This window comes from Bufo gargarizans, chromosome 2, assembly GCF_014858855.1.
Source record: "Bufo gargarizans isolate SCDJY-AF-19 chromosome 2, ASM1485885v1, whole genome shotgun sequence".
In the NCBI taxonomy this organism is placed as follows: Eukaryota; Metazoa; Chordata; class Amphibia; order Anura; family Bufonidae; genus Bufo; species Bufo gargarizans.
Window position 1 is genome coordinate 243,545,652 of NC_058081.1, and position 21,435 is coordinate 243,567,086.

The following is a 21,435-nucleotide window of genomic DNA, read 5'->3' on the forward strand; positions in this document are numbered from 1 at the left end:
CTTTTAGTCATTTTTCCAGGGCTCCCAGTCGCCCCTGGTAGGTAGGTACTGTAGGTCTGATTGGTTCAGCCCTTTGCCACACACTATAACTGAGAGCCAGAGCTGCAGCTATATTTAGAGGCAGCCCATCTCCTCACCTCACACTTCCCGCGCCCCCTCGTCACCAGCACGTGCCCTGGGCTCGCTCACACGCTGCACCAATAGGGGGGATGAGGAGGGATGTCACGTGCACGCCGCGATTGGTACCCTCCTGTCATCTCTGCTCAGACACCCAGCATACGTTCCTGCCTTGGCCGCTCCCCTCCCCTCTCGTCGTGGTACCTTCTGCTCCTGACACATTAGGATGCAGCTCTGCTGCGGGTCGCAGTGACCGTTAACGGTCTGCAGAGCTAGTTCAGAGGACGGGTCTGCTGTGTGTGTGGATAGGGAGTCTCCATGACGGGCTGTGTCTCGCAGCATCAGTCTCTCTCCTCCATGCCGCCGCTGCTGTGATTTGTCTCGTCAGTCAGCAGTGTCCCCCTCCGCGACGTCCAGGATGCCAGACCAAAGCTTAGCGATGCTGTCCCCCCAGGAGGCGGCCAAGATCTACCACGCCAATTACATCCGCAACTCCCGGGCCATCGGGGTGCTGTGGGCGATCTTCACCATCCTCTTCGCCATCGTCAACATCGTTTGCTTCATCCAGCCCTACTGGATAGGGGACGGCGTGGACACCCCTCAGGCCGGCTATTTCGGACTCTTCCACTATTGCATCGGTAGCGGCTTCTCCAAAGAGCTCACCTGCACCGGCAGCTTCACTGATTTCTCCTCCATTCCCTCCGGAGCCTTCAAAGCCGCCTCCTTCTTCATCGGCCTGTCCATGACGCTCATCATCGCCTGCATCGTGTCCTTCGTCCTGTTCTTCTTCTGTAACACGGCCACCGTGTATAAGATCTGCGCCTGGATGCAGCTTTCCTCAGGTGAGTTGCTGGCCTCAAGAGGGAAGTCCATGTGGCGATCAGCTGCCCTCACCTGGCTGATCTCTGCTTGCCTGGCACTGCCCAGTGGGTGAGTATCTGGATTCTTGATCTTTCCATACATTCCATAACTTTGAGGAGAAATTAGTAGCAAGTTTACCTCCTAAAACCCATGTAGACTACAAGAATGCCAGTGTCCCCCCCCCCCCTCCATTGTAGGCCTACCATAGTGAAGAACAATGGGCCTGGTGCCCAAAAACTAGGGCAGGACTGGCAACCAATCAGATCCCATTTTTCATCTTGCTAACCACCATAGGAAAATGATAGCTGGAATCTGATTGGCTGCTGTGGTCAACACTGGCCCTTTCTGTTTGCACTAGTTTCCATGTATTCTGGGTGCTGGAATTTAGGCCATGTTCACATCAGCGCTCGCAGTTTCCATTATACTGGTCCGTTAAAAGGGCAGAAGAGCAAAAATAACATAAGTGCTGTATTTTTGGGTGCACTTTTTGGTGGAACATCAAGCGCAGATGTGAACGAGCCCTTATAAGTGAAAACAGTAATACGGTAAAACTAGATAGCAAAATATGTAGTCAGAGCTTCCTGTGGATTTCTATACATAGGTGCACAATCTTTGTACTAAGTTGACCCCTTCCCAACATGCACCTTAGGGTCCATTCAGATGTCCGCAACTGTTTTGCTGTCTGCAAATTGCGGATCCGCAAAACACGGATACCGGCGGTGTGCTTTCCACAATTTGTGGACCGCCCTGTGATTAAATACCTATTCTTGTCTGCGATTGTGGGCAAGATTAGGGACATGCCCGAGTTTTTTTTTTTTTTTTTTGCAGGACCGAGGAACAGAAAAACGGATGCATGGTTTTCTGTCCGCGTATTTTGCGGCCCCATTGAAATTAATGGGTCCGCACCCGGCCTGTAAAATTGCGGAACGGATGCGGACCGTGAACTTCAGACGTCTGAATGGACATGTACAGTGCATTGAGAAGTGACTTCCCGCAATCCGCCATACATGATCGGATGGGCACAGAAACTGCTCACTTGATCAGTACAGGGGCCTGGCTTTTACCGACAGCATCCATAACGCACTGCTCTTAAAAAAAAAAATCACATGATCTAACCCGTCAGGTGATTGCTGTGAAAAAAATAAAAACTATGCCAGAACACGCAATTAAAAAATCATATGTACTCCAAGTACAAAAACATGATTTTCTGTTCAGAAAATTATATGTGTAAAATCGGTACCTCTGTAATTGTACTGCCCAGCTGAATAAAGATGACATGCCATTTTTCATACACGGCGTACGCCGCAATATCAAAACCCAAAAAGGAGTGACAGAGTTGCTGCCTTTTCTTCATCCTGGTTCCCAAAAAGCGTTTAGTGGTCCAAAAGTCGTATGTACCTCAAAATAGAACTATTGATGACAACTCATCCTGCAAAAATATAAGCCCTCACACAGCTCCGTCAAGAAAAAATGGCTGTACTGGTATCCCAGAGGCAGTTCAAAAACAACATGGCGCCCATAAACCAACCCGTCAAAATCCACATTTATGGCATTTGCGTACCCAGTAGAACCCGCCTAACAATTAAAGGGTGTGGTGTGTCTTAGATGGGACAAGCTGGGCAAGGCATATTAGGTACTGAAATACCATATACTTGCAATTTTCATTTTCCACAGTCCCATGCTCATTAATTTCTGGGAAACACCCGTGTTGTCAAAATACTCAGCCCTTCATAAATAACTTAAGGGGTGTAGTTTCCAAAATGGGGTTTCCACTGTCTGGGTACCCCTGAGGCTGTGCAAATGTTATGTAGCGCCCAAAAACCATTCCAGCTAAATCCGTGCTCCAGAAGCCAAATGGCGCGCCTTCCCTTCTGAGCTTATACAGCAGCTTACGTTCATATTTATGGCATTTCTGCACCTAGTAGAACCCGCCTATCAATTCAAGAACTGTGGTGTGTCTGAGATGGCACAAGCTGGGCACAATATATTGGGCACTGAAATGCCATATATGTGGAAAACTTGCAATTTTGCATGGTCTGCTGCTCGTTAATTTCTGCAAAATACCTGTGGCATCAAAATGCTCACTCCACCCCTTAATACCTTGAGGGGTGGAGTTTCCATAGCGGTGTAACTTCTCGGGGGTTTCATTTATTATTTCACCCCAGAGCCTCTACAGTTGTCAGCCAATAGCCATTGGAGCTCAAATGCACATGCTGTTTTACTCCTGAGCCCTCTCATACGTTTCACTGGATCACGTGCCGCACAGGTGACAGGTCACCGCTGTGACCAGTGATTGGTTGCAGTGGTCACTTGCAGCCCCGTCAACAGGATATTGATCCCCAAAGACCCGGGACCTGCGGAGCCAACCATGAAGCAATGAAGCTGGAACCCACAAATCAATAGTTTGACTTGGATACTGGAGTTTTTTTTTTTCGTTTTTGTGTTTTCGTTTTTTCTTCCCTGTTTTTTCTTTTTCTGTTCACATATCCATAAGAGGCCTTTTTTTGCGGGACAAATTGTACTTTCTAATGCCACAATTTAATATGACATACAATGTAGTGGGAAGCGGGGAAAAAAAATCCAAATGGGATGGAATTAGAAAAAAAATACAATTCCGCCACAGTTTTATGGGTTTTGTCCCTACAGCGTTCTCTATGTGGAAAAACTGACCTGTTCCCTTCATTATCTGTGCCAGTACGATTACAATACCACATGTGTAAGTTTTTTTTTTTTGTGTTTTAATACTGAAAAAATAATAAACTATGAATTATATTTTTTACATTGCCATATTCTGACATACATACTTTTTTTAGTGATGTCTAATGAGCTGTGTGAGGGCTCATTTTTTTTGCAGGATGATCTGTAGTTTTTACCGATACCAGTTTGGAGTGTGTGTAACTTTTTGATCACATTTTATTCCATTTTTGTGGGTAAGAGAAGCGATGTCCATGATGTATATATTTTTTTATTATTTATGTATGTATTTATTTATTTTTTAGTCTAGGGAAAGGGGATGATTTAAAGTTATATATATATATATATATATATATATAAAACACAAATAGTGCAGCAGCACAGTCAGAGTTAGTGGACTGGGTGCAAATCCCCACAGAGGTAGGCCACTCCTCCACGATATACAAAAGGTGAAATAACGAGGCAGCACTTCCAGCTTTAGGTGTACGGGTGAAGACCCCAAACTTTAATCCAAGCGACGTTTCGGCCTGCTCAATGAGGCCTTTATCAAGCTATATATATATATATACAGTACAGACCAAAAGTTTGGACACACCTTCTCATTCAAAGAGTTTTCTTTATTTTCATGACTATGAAAATTGTAGATTCACACTGAAGGCATCAAAACTATGAATTAACACGTGGAATTATATATATAACAAAAAAGTGTGAAACAACTGAAAATATGTCATATTCTAGGTTCTTCAAAGTAGCCACCTTTTGCTTTGATTACTGCTTTGCACACTCTTGGCATTCTCTTGATGACCTTCAAGAGGTAGTCACCTGAAATGGTCTTCCAACAGTCTTGAAGGAGTTCCCAGTGATGCTTAGCACTTGTTGGCCCTTTTGCCTTTACTCTGCGGTCCAGCTCACCCCAAACCATCTCGATTGGGTTCAGGTCCGGTGACTGTGGAGGCCAGGTCATCTGGCGCAGCACCCCATCACTCTCTTTCATGGTCAAATAGCCCTTACACAGCCTGGAGGTGTGTTTGGGGTCATTGTCCTGTTGGAAAAATAAATGATGGTCCGACTAAACGCAAACCGGATGGAATAGCATGCCGCTGCAAGATGCTGTGGTAGCCATGCTGGTTCAGTATGCCTTCAATTTTGAATAAATCCCCAACAGTGTCACCAGCAAAGCACCCCCACACCTCATCCTCCATTCTTTACGGTGGGAACCAGGCATGTAGAGTCCATCCATTCACCTTTTCTGTGTCGCACAAAGACACAGTGGTTGCAACCAAAGATCTCAAATTTGGACCAAAGCACAGATTTCCACTGGTCTAATGTCCATTCCTTGTGTTCTTTAGCCCAAACAAGTCTCTTCTGCTTGTTGCCTGTCCTTAGCAGTGGTTTCCTAGCAGATATTCTACCATGAAGGCCTGATTCATACAGTCTCCTCTTAACAGTTGTTCTAGAGATGTGTCTGCTGCTAGAACTCTGTGTGGCATTGACCTCGTCTCTAATCTGAGCTGCTGTTAACCTGCGATTTCTGAGGCTGGTGACTCGGATGAACTTATCCTCCGCAGCAGAGGTGACTCTTGGTCATCCTTTCCTGGGGCGGTCCGCATGTGAGCCAGTTTCTTTGTAGAGCTTGATGTTTTTTGTGACTGCACTTGGGGACACTTTCAAAGTTTTCCCAATTTTTTGGACTAACTGACCTTCATTTCATAAAGTAATGATGGCCACTCGTTTTTCTTTACTTAGCTGCTTTTTTCTTGCCATAATACAAATTCTAACAGTCTATTCAGTAGGACTATCAGCTGTTTATGCACCTGACTTCTCCACAACGCAACTGATGGTCCAAACCCCATTTATAATAAGGCAAGAAATCCCACTTATTAAACCTGACAGGGCACACCTGTGAAGTAAAAAACATTTCAGGTGACTACCTCTTGAAGGTCATCAAGAGAATGCCAAGAGTGTGCAAAGCAGTAATCAAAGCAAAAGGTGGCTACTTTGAAGAACTTAGAATATGACATATTTTCAGTTGTTTCACACTTTTTTGTTATGTATATAATTCCACATGTGTTAATGCATAGTTTTGATGCCTTCAGTGTGAATCTACAATTTTCATAGTCATGAAAATAAAGAAAACTCTTTGAATGAGAAGGTGTGTCCAAACTTTTGGTCTGTACTGTATATATATATATATATATATATATACTTTTTTTATGTTTTAACATTTATTAAAAATACCTCCTCTTAGTGCCCCCTGTAGAGCCAATGTCCCCTTAGTACCCTCATAATGTGTGCCAATGCCCCTTACTGTGTGCCCCAAAAAACTTGTAGTGCCCCTAGTTGAGACAAGGTCCCCATAGTGCCCTATAATTTGCACCAGTATAAAATACTCCTATATTGTGCCCCAATAGTGCGGCTCCCCTTATCCCCATGGTGCCTGACAATGTGCCAGTATAAAAGGCCCCCATAATGTGTGCCAGTAAAATTTCCCTATATAATGACCCCAATAGTGCTCCTCTCCTCCCTTCTCCATAGTGCCCCCATGTGTGCCAGTATATAAGATAGGGTCCCCAGTAGATGCCTCCATAGTGCTCCCCCTTCTCCATAGTGCCCCCCATGTGTGCTAGTATATAAGATAGGGCCCCAGAAGATGCCCCCATAGTGCTCCTTTCCCCCCTTCTCCATAGTGCCCCCCATGTGTGCCAGTATATAAGATAGGGTCCCCATAGTGCTCCTCCCTCTCCATAGTGCCCCCCCATGTGTTCCAGTATATAAGATAGGGCCCCCATATTGCTCCCTCCCTCCATAGTGCCCCCCATGTGTGCCAGTATACAAGATAGGGCCCCCCATAGTGCTCCTCCGTAGTGCCCCCCATGTCTGCCAGTATATAAAACAGTTATTTTGCATATTACAGTATATAAAATAGGCAGCCCCCCCCCCCCCCACCCATATGTCACTTGATCAGATAGGCCCCCATATCTGTTGCTCAGGACCCCCCTATCAGATGCCCATTCAGCACCCATATAAGTTGCTCAGACCCCCCCCCCCCTCCCCCATATGCCAGTTGCCCAGGACCCCCCCCCATATCAGTTACTCAGGAGGACCCCCCCCAATATCAGTTGTTTATTTATTCAGCCCCCCCCCATATGTCAGTTGCCCAGGAAATCCCCCCCATATCAGTTACTCAGGAGAACCCCCCAATATCAGTTGTTTTTTTATTCAGCCCCCCATATGTCAGTTGCTCAGCCCCCCCCTAATATCAGTTATTTATTTATTCAGCCCCCCCATATGTCAGTTGCTCAGCCCCCCATATGCTCATTCAGGCCCCCCCCCCCCCTTGCTTAGTAAGGAGTCGGACCCCAGAATCAGCCACCTCCATATGCTTATTTCAGGCCCCCCATGATGTGACAGACCCCAGGGCCCCATGATATCAGACCTCAGATCAGACTAAAATAAATAATTAAAACTTACCTCTCCTGCTCTCCCTGTCCTGTCTCCAACAGCCTGTGCTGCACACGTGACCTGACTGCGTACAGCATCAGGTCATAGTGCGTGCTGTACACAGTCAGGCTGGAGGAGACGGAGGGGTAAGTAAGCAAGCGCCGATCTCTTGCTTACTAGTGAGCGCTTCTGGATGCACTTACTAGTATGATACTAGTGACCACTTCCAGAAGCGCTCACTAGTATGAATGGGCCCACTCACACGCCGGGCCCCTATGCAGCTGAACAGGCTGCATCGGCGATATGTCCGCCCCTGATAAGTAGAGATAGGAGAACAGAATATCTTTTTCTATGTGTGCTGTGTATGGGCGACATCTTATAACAGCTAGACTCCACCCCCTCAGGCTAGGTCATTAATATCAGATCGGCGGGGGGTTCTTCTCCCGAGGTCCCTGCCAATCAGCTGAAGAGGCGGCAGAGCTCCAGTATGCCTTGCAGTCTCTTTACAGCTTACCTAGCACAGCTCTGTACATCACTTGAATGGGACTGAGCTGCACCTAGGCCACAAGAATGATGTATGGTGACGTCACTAGCCTAGGAGTGTTGCAACGTCTTTGAACAGCTGGGGCCGGTGTGGGTCCTAGGCGTCGAATTCCCACCAATCTTATATGGATGACATATCCTGAGGATAGGTAATTAATATCAAATTCACATTCAATGATCTCCTCCACATTATGGGGAGGAGTGATCAGCAATGCCATAGCTCGTCCCTGTACAGAATCATTATTTGCTGGCAGCAGAGTGTGTTTAGACAGAATGATCTGCCGCCAGCAAATAACGATTTAGGTGACCACACCAACGATCCCATTACCCGATGAACGAGCGTAATCGTCAGCACCATTACACCGGCAGATTATCACTAACGAGCGTTCCTACAAACACTTGTTAGCGATAATCTGCCCAAACATCGAGCAGTGTAAAGGGGCATTTATAGACACAGCTGACCTCCTGGAACACAGACATTTCTCAGTTATAATTGTAATATGGGACAGAATCGGATCAAAGGGAAGGAATGAGGAAATGAACAGAGGAAGTGCTGGGATAGTTTAAATTTTTGTGAATTTTTCATGTTAAGTATTCTTTTACGGTATAACTATGGATGCGCATATACGTACCTCTTTGCAGTCCAAGTTGATAAGTAAAAACCTATTACAGAGCCCCTGTCATGAAACAACATACTGGCATCTTATTGTAGATGCCTTTATTTGTAAGATTTAACGTGATGTATGAAAAAATAGTCACAAAAAGATCCAGCTACCATAAAAAAAGACACATTTATTGTAGCAAGTTGATAACACCTGATATACAAGGACAGGCGCTGTCTGTCCTTGTATATCGGATTTTATCTACTTCCTGCAAATAAATTCGTCAGTTTTTTATGGAGAATGGATCTTTCCTTGACTTAGGCCTCATGCACATGACCGTTGTTGTGTCCCTCTGTCCGTTGTTCCGTTTTACGTGATTTTCTGCGGACCCATTGACTTTCAATGGGTCCGTGGAAAATTCGGAAGATGCACCGTTTGTCATCCGCGTCCGTGATCCGTGTTTCCAGTCCGTGAAAAAAATATTACCTGTCCTATTTTTTTCACGGACAACGGTTCGCGGACCCATTCAAGTCAATGGGTCCGTGAAAAAACACGGTGGCACACAAGATTGTCATCCGCGTCCGTGATCCGTATCCGTTTTTTTTCTATCATTTGCAAGGCAAATTTGACTTAGATTTTTTTTCTATTTCCTTCATGTCTGGTGATCCTACAAAAATCAAGGAAGACACACAGAAACAAAAACGGACACGGATCACTGAACAACGGAATGCCGTTTTGCGGACCGTTAAAAAAAAATACTGTCGTGTGCATGAGGCCTAAGGCTACATGCACACGAGAGTATGTGTTTTGCGGTCTGCAAATTGCGGATCCGCAAAAAAAAACTATGACATCCGTATGCCATCCTTTTTTATTTTGCAGATCCATTGTAACAATGCCTAAAATGGACAAGAATAGGACATGTTCTATTTTTTTTTGCGAGGCTATGGAACGGACATACTGATGCAGATGGTGTGCTGTACCCATTTTTTGCGGACCCATTGAAATTTTTTTTGTTTATATATTTTAAATGTAAAAATGGGAATGGGGGTGATTTATACTATTTTGGTGTATTTTTTTTTTTTTTTTACAGTTTATTTAATAACTATTTTCCCCCTTAGAACCTGGGATCTTTTAATCCCTTGTCCTGTCCTATTCACCCTAATAGATGTAAGTATATTAGCAAATTGTAATTGTAATTCTTTGCGGTTTGAACCTTGTGTTCCTCCAAAACAGAGGTAGCCTATAAAAATGAAATGAGCCCTGAAAATATTAGACACAAAAATATTTATTCTCCGACCTCTAGGTACATGATTTAATCTGTAGTGAAGGTACCGTAATCTTCTTACCGGTGACTGTATTTGTGATTTATCCCCTCCCTCTGATCCTCAGCTGTGTCATGTGACCAGCACTCTGATCTCCAACTGACACAGGACAGGATGTCAGTTACTTTACTTCTCTATTCTTTCCTATGAGACTGACATTCCACACATAAGATGCTGTGTCAGTTGGAGATCAGCGTGTTGGTCACATGACACAGCTGAGGATCAGAAGGCAAGTTATAACTGACAAATACAGTCACTGGTAATAAGATTACATCATGTACCTTTCTAACAGGCCAGAGAATAATGATTTGTGGGAGTGCTTCTTTTAAGTAGCATTTGTTTATTTTTCAATGTGTCTTCTTAAAAGGGGATCCACCCCAGGAAACAGCCCACCAAGATATGGAATATTTCAAATGAGTAATATTAGCCTTATTTAATTTATCTGACTACCATCAGAATTATTGATTTTGTTTTGGGCTGGGTTAACCTTTAAGTTAATTATTCTTGAATTGATCAGCATGTTAAAGAAGCAAGACATCTGTTACAAGGGGAACCAACAGCCTACTTCAAAAGCGTGAACAGTTGATATCTATTCATTTTTAATAGTTTTATGTTTTGTCTTGGCGTTCATCGTTGTGAACAGATTGTCATCATTCAGAATGTTGTTCCCAGATTCATGGATGCTAGCCTTTATTAGTGGGCTGTGCTTTAAATTCAGAAATTTTTGACTAAGATAATACGGAAAACATTATACACCATAGTTTCACTACCGTACCGTTCAGATTTCTGGGTGTCATGCCGATAACTCTGCGTTATGCATCTCTTCTTCAGATTTATGAATACATTGACAACTGGATGGGGGGAGGGGGTCACTGCACATTGTCATTCTATCGATAAATGCAGACAGTCATACTGTAAATGGGCAGACCCCTTCAGCAAAGTCCCACCCCTTTATCCAGTTGTCAGTCCTCATAAAATTGTTGTATTCTGGTGAATAACAGTATTTACTAAAAATAAATGTCAAGAGAGTTGCCCTATATGTAAATAGGGAAAGACCTGTGAATCAAGCTGGGTGTGGAAAACCATAGGATCTGCCTAGCAGACACTTTTCCGCGTGCCCAGCTCTTTTTACAACTATGGGGGAAATGTTTCAAACTGGTGCAAAGTAAAACAGGCTTAGTTGCCCATAGCAACCTATCATATTCCACCTGTCATTTTTCAGAGCTCCTTTGGAGAATGAAAGGTGGAATCTTATTGGTTGCTATGGGCAACTAAGCCTGTTCTACTTTACACCAGTTTGATAAATGTATGTTTTCTCTGAAAAGCCATCTGCTGACAGTTCCCTTTAAAAGGATTTTCCAGGATTTTTATAATGAAGACCTATTTTCAGGATAAAAAAATAGAAGGGTGCAGCAGCACAACGGTCGCATTTTGTAGTGGTGGTGCCCGCAGTGTCAGGTGCCAGTCTGAAAGCACCCCGTCACAGCTACTGATGGATAAAAGGTATACCACGGCACTCTCAAAACTTCAGCGTCTCAATATCTATTCACCAATTCTCAGCAATGTTTCGACCAGTGTGGTCTTTCTCAAGCAATGCTCGAGAAAGACCACACTGCTCGAAACGTCGCTGAGAATTAGTGAATAAATATTGAAACGCTGACGTTTTGAGGGTGCCGTGGTATACCTTTTATCCATCACTATTCTCAGGATAGGTCATCAGTATCTGATCGGTGGCGGTCCGACACCTGGGACCCCCGCCAATCAGCTCTTTGAGAAGGCGTTGGCGCTCCTGTGAGCACCACTGACTTCTCACAGCTGACCAAGCACAGCGTCGTGCATTGTATGGTGGCTGTGCTTGGTATCGCGCTCAGCCCTATTCACCTGAATGGGGCTGAGCTGCTCCTAGGCCATGTGATCGATGAACGCAACGTCACTAACCTAGGAAAAGTTGTGGGAGGGGGCACAGCGCTCACAGAACTTCTCAAACAGCTGATTGGTGGGGCTCCCTGGTGTCAGGCCCCCACCAATCAGATACTGATGACCTATCCTGAGGAGTAAAAACTCGGAAAACCCCTTTAACTACCCCAATGTATCTGCAAAAGGTCTTGGATTAAAAAAATATAGTTTTGTTTCTGCAGCTCCTATGTGTCTCTGTCAGAAACTCGGTGGTACCTTTCTTCCCCACTTCTTGCTATTCCTACCAAAATTATGTGGAAAACAAATGGAAAGGTCTATAAAAGCAGGATCAGACTACACCGTTTTGCATGTTGCCATGTTGCATTTTCATTTTTTCCTCCCCAGGTTCCAGTAGCCATATCTTTTTTTAATATTCCATTCATATAGCCATATAAGGGCTTATTTTTTGAGGCATAAGTTGTATTTTTTAAGGGCACCATTTATTTTACCATGCCTGTCAGTGGAAAATGGGAAGTAATTCTTTGTGGGGTTACCGGTAAGTCTACTTTCACACTGGCGTTTTGGCTTTCAGGGCTCTCACAAGCGGTCCAAAACGGATCAGTTTTGCCCTAATGCAATCTAAATGGAAAAGGATCCGCTCAGAATGCATCAGTTTAGTCTCCATTCCACTTTGGGGGACGGATCTGTTTTTACTGGCACAATAAAAAACGGATCCATCCTCCATTGACTTTCAATGGTGTTCAAGATTAATCCGTCTTGGCTATGTTACAGATAATTAATACAAACGGATCCGTTCATGACGAATGCATGCAGTTGTATTATTGTAACGGATCCGCACAAAACGCGAGTGTGAAAGTAGCCTAAGGTCCCTTTCACACGAGCGTGATTTCCGCGCGGGTGCCATGCGTGACGTGAACGCATAGCACCCGCACTGAATCCTGACCCATTCATTTCAATGGGTCTGTGTACATGAGCGTTGTTTTTCACGCATCACTTCTGCAATGCTTTGAAATCGCACTGAATCCTGACCCATTCATTTCAATGAGTCTGTGTACATGAGCGTTGTTTTTCACGCATCACTTCTGCAATGCTTTGAAATCGCAGCATGTTCTATATTCTGCGTTTGTAATGCAGGACAGGCCCCATAGAAGTGAATGGGGCCGCGTGAAAAACGCATTGCATCCGCAAGCAAGTGCGGGTGAGATGCGTTTTTCACTGATGGTTGCTAAGAGACGTTGTTTGTAAACCTTTCGTTTTTTATCACGCGCGTGAAAAACGCATCAAAACGCATTGCACCCACGCGGAAAAAACTGAACAACTAACACTGAACACTGACTTGTTTTAGTGCCAAAATCGCAACATTTTCACTGAACGCACCCTGAACGCATCCGGATCAAATCCGTCACGCCCGTGTGAAACCAGCCTAAGGCTACATTCGCAGTGGCGCTTTGGCTTTCCGTTTGTGAGATTCGTTCAGGGCTCTCACAAGCGGTTCAAAATGGATCAGTTTTGCCCTAATGCATTCTGAATAGAAAACGATCCGCTCAGAATGCATCAGTTTGCCGCGTTCCGTCTCTATTGCGCTCTGGTGTCCGTCTGACAAATCTGAGCCAAACTGATCCGTTCTGACACAAAATGTAAGTCAATGAGGACGGATCCATTTTCTATGACACAATCTGGCACAATAGAAAACGGATCCATCCTCCATTGACTTTCAATGATGTTCAAGACGGATCCGTCTTGGCTATGTTAAAGAGAATACAAACTGATCAGTTTGAACGGATGCATGCGGTTGTATTATCTGAACAGATCCGTCTGTGCAGATCCATGATGGATCTGCACCAAATGCAAGTGTGAAAGTAGCCTAAGTTGAAAAAAAAATCCACAATTCCGCCAAGGTTCTTGGGGTTTTGACATCACAATTAAAATGCTAAAAATGACATGACGTACTTATTCTGCGGCTCAATACAAACACGGCAATAACAAACTTGTATATTTTTTTTTTTTTTTTAACTACTTCGCCATTTTCTGACAGCCATAACTTTTTTTGTATTTTTATCCACTGAGGTTTTTTGCTGGATGAACTTTAGTTTTTATTGGTACAATTGGTACAATTCTTGTGGTATGTATGACTTTCTGATCACCGTTATTCAATTTTTTGGAGGGAAGAGGTTACTAAAAATGGTGAATCTTGTGTTTTTCATTTTTTTCCATTATGGTATTCACCGCACAAAAAAAATATTTCTATAGTTCAGACTAGGGATCGACCGATATTGATTTTTTTAGGGCCGATACCGATACCGATAATTTGTGAACTTTCAGGCCGATAGCCGATAATTTATACCGATATTCTGGGAATTTTCATTTTTGAAAAAAAAAAAAAATTCCCACAAATCTGCTGAAAATTAATGTTTATTGTTAATGTGTATTTTTTATTTTTTTTTTTAAATCTTTCTTTTTCATTTATATTTAATATTTTGGTGTTTTTATTATTTTTTTGTAACTTTTTTTTTTTTTACTAACTTTTAGCCCCCTTAGGGACTAGAACCCTTGTCCTATTCACCCTGATAGAGATCTATCAGGGTGAATAGGAGCTCACACTGTCCCTGCTGCTGTGTGCTTTGTGCACACAGCAGCATGGAGCTTATCATGGCAGCCAGGGCTTCAATAGCGTCCTGGCTGCCATGGTAACCGATCGGAGCCCCAGCATTACACTGCTGGGGCTCCGATCGGAGGAGCAAGGGAGAGGGGATCCTGTGGAGGGGCGCACTGCGACTGGGGTGGGGGGGCCCTATGCGCCACCACTGGGGGGGGGGCTTGGGGGGGGGGGGCGCACTGCGCCACCAATGTCTGATACTGGGGGGCTTGGGGGGTCGCACTGCGCCACCAATGAAGCTTAATCCCACATTTATTCATATACAGGAGGCGGGAGCTGGCTGCAGGATCACATAGCCGGCTCCCGACCTCTATGAGCAGTAGCTGCGATCCGCGGCACCTGAGGAGTTAACTACCGCAGATCGCAGCTACAGCTCATAGAGGCCGGGAGCCGGCTATGTGATCCTGCAGCTCCCGCCTCCTGTATATGAATGAATGATAGATTAATCTTCATTGGTGGAGCAGTGGCCATAGCTCCTCCCCTCCTCCTGTCCCCTGTCCTTACATTGGCGGCAGCGGCAGGAGCAGCACAGGGGGAGGAGACACTGCTCCTTCTCCCCTGTGCTGCTAAGGGGAACACGGAGAGCGCTGTCAGCAGCGCGATCTGTGTTCCCCATACACTATCGGAATATCGGCAAAATAGATGCCGATACCGATAGTGTTCAAAATCCTGAATATTGGCCGATAATATCGGTAAATCCGATAATCGGTCGATCCCTAGTTCAGACATTTTCAGACGATACCTGATGTTTATTTTTTTAATTGTTTATATCTTTTATATGTAAAATTGGAAATGGAGTGATTTAATCTTTTAATATTTTAATGTTTTTCGTTTTTTATTTTTTTACTTTTTTTACGTTTATAATAGTAACTTTTAACCTCCCTAGGGCGCTAGAACCTGGGATCTTTTGATCCTTGTCCCATTTACCCTAATGGTGATCTATTAGGGTGAATGGGATTTTGACACATTCCCTGCTGAGCTGTGCCTCGTGCACATCTTACTTACACTGGCAGGCCTGGGAAGCTTCAGAACTTGCATTCACAGATGCTGCGATCAGTGTTGATTGCAGCATCTGCCAAGTATGGAGCCGGCTCACTGCAGCAGCCCGCTCCATACATTAATTACCTCACGTATGTCACAGTGGATGAAGGTGTTGACTTTACTTCTTGTAGATTTTCCAACTACATCTGCTGGAAGTTTGTTACAAGCATCTACTGCTCTATTTTCTCAAATTCCTTCTGGCTAATTACAAATATGTAATTTTTATCTTGGTGTTCATTGGCAATCCCCCACAGCATGGGCTTATGCACACATCTTTGTCTGTATTGCAGTCCTCAAAATACAGATGGCTTCCGTGTACGTTCCAGATTTTTCTCACTCCCATCCATATAAAGGGCTATTCCCATCTGCAAGAATAGGACCTGCTTTATAATTTGCGTAATGGCCACACAGATCCAGTAAAAAATAGGGATGTGTGCGTGGCCCATTGAATTGAATGGATCAGTGTGGTGAAGAAGACTACGTCTGTGTACGTGAGTTCCGTCACAGGAGCTCAATACCGGAAAAAAACTGATCAGTTTTATCCTAATCCATTCTGAATGGAGAGCATTCTGTTCAGGATGCATCAGTTCAGTATGCTGCAGTTTTCTCTCCAGCCAAAAATCCTGAACACTTGCCGGAATGCCGGATACGGCATTAATTTCCATTGAAATGTATTAGTGCCGAATCCGGCATTAAGTGTTCCGGCAAAACGGATCCGGTTTTCCGGTCTGCGCATGCGCAGACCTTTAAAAATGCAAAAAAAAAAAAAACGGATCCATTTTTCCAGATGACACTGGAGAGCTGGATCTGGTATTTCAATGCATTTGTCAGATGGATCCGGATCCGTCTGACAAATGCCATCCGTTTGCGTCCGAACTGCCTGCCGGAATCCTCTGCTGCAAGTGTGAAAGTACCCTTAGCAGTCCTCTCCCGTAAAATAGTTTTGTAATCCTCAACTGTGGGGGAATTTCTGTGAATACAGAAAAAAATGACGTTAGCATCTTGTCACCTATCGGGCCATTACAGGGGTTTGGGGGCATCATTATTAAAGACATCATAAAGTCATGTTTTTTCACTTAAGACATTGTTCAAGTCAAAAGTGAACACTTGACAGTCCTCTTGAATCCATGTGGTTAGTATCTGTGTATAGTCTTACACCATTTTTGTTCTTCTGAGAATAATTACTCTCACCTAACCCGCCCTCTCTCTGTAACGATATACTGACTTCGGGGGCTGGTGTCCACCTTCCAGTCCCTTAAAGGACCATTGCACACTAAAGCGTCCCTGTTTCCAGCCAATATCTACATACCCTAGGCCACATAAGAGTCCTTTCCATGCCACTCTGTCCATGAGCAGTAAGGTCCGTTTGGTTCCAGTCTGTCTGCTTCGGTGCATTTATCTTTGTTTCTTACAGTTTCCACTCAGTTTTTTTTTCTCTAACTTCACGCTCTTGTTTTTTTGTTTTTTTTTACTCGTTTTATTGAAAGAAGAGTAACAAGGCATTCTGTGGTACATTCATGTGAATATGATACAGTGTTACACGACATATCAAATCATGCATTATAAGAATAACATACGTATTCAAGCAATTCGGTACAGGGAGAGCACATCATTTTCTTTTGCATATACAGTAAAAATACAACAAACTGAGTTAGACAGGTATCGCGTGAGACTTTAAATGTTCCCTACCTTTTAAGAGCCAATAGAAACTGCTGATCCCGGTGAAATTTTTAAATGTGACTCGCACCATATACCTCACACTTTCTGGAATTTATCAGGACATTTTCTGTTCACATACAGGTCCTTCTCAAAAAATTAGCATCTTGTGATAAAGTTCATTATTTTCTGTAATGTACTGATAAACATTAGACTTTCATATATTTTAGATTCATTACACACCAACTGAAGTAGTTCAAGCCTTTTATTGTTTTAATATTGATGATTTTGGCATACAGCTCATGAAAACCCAAATTTCCTATCTCAAAAAATTAGCATATTTCATCCGACCAATAAAAGAAAAGTGTTTTTAGTACAAAAAAAGTCAACCTTCAAATAATTATGTTCAGTTATGCACTTAATACTTGGTCGGGAATCCTTTTGCAGAAATCACTGCTTCAATGCGGCGTGGCATGGAGGCAATCAGCCTGTGGCACTGCTGAGGTGTTATGGAGGCCCAGGATGCTTCGATAGAGGCCTTAAGCTCATCCAGAGTGTTGGGTCTTGCGTCTCTCAACTTTCTCTTCCCAATATCCCACAGATTCTCTATGGGGTTCAGGTCAGGAGAGTTGGCAGGCCAATTGAGCACAGTAATACCATGGTCAGTAAACCATTTACCAGTGGTTTTGGCACTGTGAGCAGGTGCCAGGTCGTGCTGAAAAATGAAATCTTCATGTCCATAAAGCTTTTCAGCAGATGGAAGCATGAAGTGCTCCAAAATCTCCTGATAGCTAGCTGCATTGACCCTGCCCTTGATAAAACACAGTGGACCAACACCAGCAGCTGACATGGCAACCCAGACCATCACTGACTGTGGGTACTTGACACTGGACTTCAGGCATTTTGGCATTTCCCTCTCCCCAGTCTTCCTCCAGACTCTGGCACCTTGATTTCCGAATGACATGCAACAGTCCAGTGCTGCTTCTCTGTAGCCCAGGTCAGGCGCTTCTGCCGCTGTTTCTGGTTCAAAAGTGGCTTGACCTGGGGAATGCGGCACCTGTAGCCCATTTCCTGCACACGCCTGTACACGGTGGCTCTGGATGTTTCTACTCCAGACTCAGTCCACTGCTTCCGCAGGTCCCCCAAGGTCTGGAATCGGTCCTTCTCCACAATCTTCCTCAGGGTCCGGTCACCTCTTCTCGTTGTGCAGCGTTTTCTGCCACACTTTTTCCTTCCCACAGACTTCCCACTGAGGTGCCTTGATACAGCACTCTGGGAACAGCCTATTTGTTCAGAAATTTCTTTCTGTGTCTTACCCTCTTGCTTGAGGGTGTCAATGATGGCCTTCTGGACAGCAGTCAGGTCGGCAGTCTTACCCATGATTGCGGTTTTGAGTAATGAACCAGGCTGGGAGTTTTTAAAAGCCTCAGGAATCTTTTGCAGGTGTTTAGAGTTAATTAGTTGATTCCGATGATTAGGTTAATAGCTCGTTTAGAGAACCTTTTCATGATCTGCTAATTTTTTGAGATAGGAAATTTGGGTTTTCATGAGCTGTATGCCAAAATCATCAATATTAAAACAATAAAAGGCTTGAACTACTTCAGTTGGTGTGTAATGAATCTAAAATATGTGAAAGTCTAATGTTTATCAGTACATTACAGAAAATAATGAACTTTATCACAATATGCTAATTTTTTGAGAAGGACCTGTATATCACCTTTTCAAAGGGAATCACCTGCTTAACCAGTCTCTTCCAGATCCCTAATGTTGGTAGATCTTCCGCCATCCATTTAAGAGCAATTACCTTGCGGGCTAGAAATAGAGTTTCGCTCAGAAATATCTTATTGTAGTGGGACCATCCGTCATTGTCTACAATACCCAATAAGCATAACTTGGGGCATAATGGAATTGGGCCTAAGCCCAGTGATAAAAGTATCCCAAGTACTGCCTGCCAATATGATTTAATGTGTGAACAGTCCCACATCATATGCCAAAAACCTGCATTATTATGAGAACATCTCAGGCAGTTGGGGAATTCTCCCCATCTTGTGTAATCTAGTGGGGGTCAGGTAGCTGCGGTGCAACATAAATAGTTGGATTAACCTGTTGTTAATCGAGGGGGATACATTAGTGACCGCCTCCAGCGCCTCTGTCCAGTCCTCTGCTGAGAGATGTGGGATGTTCCCCTTCCACCTGGCCTCAGCTAGTATGGGTTGTGCTGACATGTGATTCTCCAGAAGGTGAGTGTAAAGTACAAATACTATACCTCTAGGTCCCTGTGATTTAATAACCCCAATGAGGGGATAAGAGGAAATGGCCCTATTTCCATCTATAAATTGTTCTTGAAGGGCGTGCCTGATCTGTAGGTATTTAAAAAACTGAGTGCGTGCTATCCCAAATCGTTCTTGGATTTGTGAGAAGGAGCGTAAGATACCTTAATTATATAAATCTCTCAGTGTAACAATCCTGGACGCTTCCCCGATATGCGTTCCCTCTATTCCCTGTAATTGGGGGAATAGCGGGTTGTCCCATAAAGGTATGATGTCGGCCCAATCCTGATATTGCCTTAATTTGGCGTCTCTCCAAACCTGCTGCGCTAACTTGTGTACCTGCAGCAATTGTCTCGATAGGGATCCAACCCTCTCAAGTACTGGCCATAAGTTGGATATACCCAGGTGCTGCTGTAAATAATACTCCATGTTCTGCAGGGGTTTCCCATTGACCCAGCTAACTAAGAACCTCAGTTGTCCTGCAAGAAAATACAAGTGAAAATTTGGCAGCGACGCTCCACCCTGCACCTTCGATCTCTGCAGCGTATTCATAGCGAGTTTGTGCCTGGCCTTTCCCCAAATAAATTGAGCCATTAAAGAATGGAGGCGATCAAAGAAACTCTGTGATATTGGGGTGCAAGCGTGTTCCAGTATATATAACCCTTTGGGCAATAGGATCATTTTAATTAAGTTGATCCTGCCCATGATGGACAGAGGAAGGGTTTTCCACACCTTAAACTTGTCGCTGAATATGGATTCTAAAGGGGCAACATTTCTGGAATATGAGTCTTTCGGCTCTCTGGTGATAACAATTCCCAGATATTTAAAGTGATCTACCACTCTAAGGTTAGGATAGACCTCGGGCCAGTCGGATCGCCATAGCGGCATCAAGGCCGACTTGGCCCAGTTAATGTGTAATCCGGAGAAGTGCCCAAGTTGTTCTATAATCGTGAACGCTTGTGGCAAAGAAATGTCCATCTCGCTCATATACAGTATAAGATCATCCGCATATAGGCCTACTCTGTCCTCTCTCCCCCCTATCCCAACCCCTCTAAATGTCAAGTCTTGGCGAATATGTAAAGCCAGATGTTCAATGGCAATCGCAAACAACAGGGGGGAGAGAGGACAACCCTGCCTCGTGCCCCTCTGCAGAGTAAAAGAGGGGGAGGCCATGCCATTAACTAAGATTCTAGCTCTTGCATTTCTGTATATTATCCAAATCCATTGTAGAAACCTAGGACCAAAGCCAAATTTTCTTAATGCTCTCATCAGGTACGGCCACTCCAACGAATCGAAGGCTTTGGCCGTGTCTAATGAAGCCATCGCCCACTGTCTATGATGGTGGGTTCCAATTTGAGCTATGATTTGCGCTCTGCGAATGTTATTGGAGGTCGATCTACCTGGTATAAACCCAGTTTGATCACAGTGTATTAAGCTAGTTATTATTTTGTTCAACCTATTGGCCAAGATTTTTGTCAGGATTTTGTAATCTAAGTTTAGTAAGGATATTGGCCGATAAGAGGCACAATCCATCGGATCCTTGTCCGGTTTAAGAATTACTACTATGGATGCTTCATATAAGGATTCCGGGAGTTTGCCCAGACAACACGCCTCCTTGAACATCTCCTTCAATTGAGGTCCAAGGATATCAACATACTTGGAGTATACCTCTAGTGGCAGCCTGTTAGGACCTGGAGATTTCCCATTCGCTAATCCGTTATTTTCATCCTGTATCTCCTCTAAAGTTATATCTTCCTCCAGTGATTTGCTGTGATCCATCGAGAGTGTTGGGCAGGTTATCTCATCTAAATAGTGCTCAAGTTCCAACTCCGAGTATTTCACTCGTGTTTGATATAGCTCTCGATAGAAATCAGCAAAGCTCGCTACTATATCCGGGACGGATTCCTTGACCTCCCCACTCGGGACCCGGATGCGCAGAACTGGTGGGGCAGAAGTATTTCTATGGACTATGTGGGCCAGTAGTCTTCCTGCCTTATCCCCTAGCTCAAAAGCCTGCTGTTTGTAAAAGAATAGCTTTTGATTACTCTTTTCATGCAAGTGAACCAGATACATCCTTCCCTTCCGTAACCAGTCCTGCCTATTTGCCTCAGAGGGATCCAGCACAAATCTAGCTTCAGCTTCCTTGACACAAACAGTAAGGGAGTCCTCTTTTTTCCGGGGGTCTTTCTTAATATAAGAAATTGATGATTTAAGGCATACCCTTAAATATGCCTTCAACGTGTCCCACAGAAGCAGGGCACTCGTGTCAGCGTCATGTACTTCTAGAAACATTTGCAGTTGATCTGGGATCCTAT

The 21,435-nt window shown here is 44.1% G+C and overlaps 1 protein-coding gene across 1 annotated transcript in view; it reads left to right on the forward strand.

The window, feature by feature from the left end:
• Nucleotides 1-426: 426 nt before the first annotated feature.
• Nucleotides 427-21,435, forward strand: part of LHFPL3 (LHFPL tetraspan subfamily member 3) — a 30,198-nt gene continuing 9,189 nt past the window's right edge. The window contains exon 1 of the mRNA XM_044277168.1: nucleotides 427-959. Coding sequence (XP_044133103.1) covers nucleotides 536-959 — 424 coding nt within the window. The 5' untranslated portion in view covers nucleotides 427-535. The remainder of the gene's footprint in view (nucleotides 960-21,435) is intronic.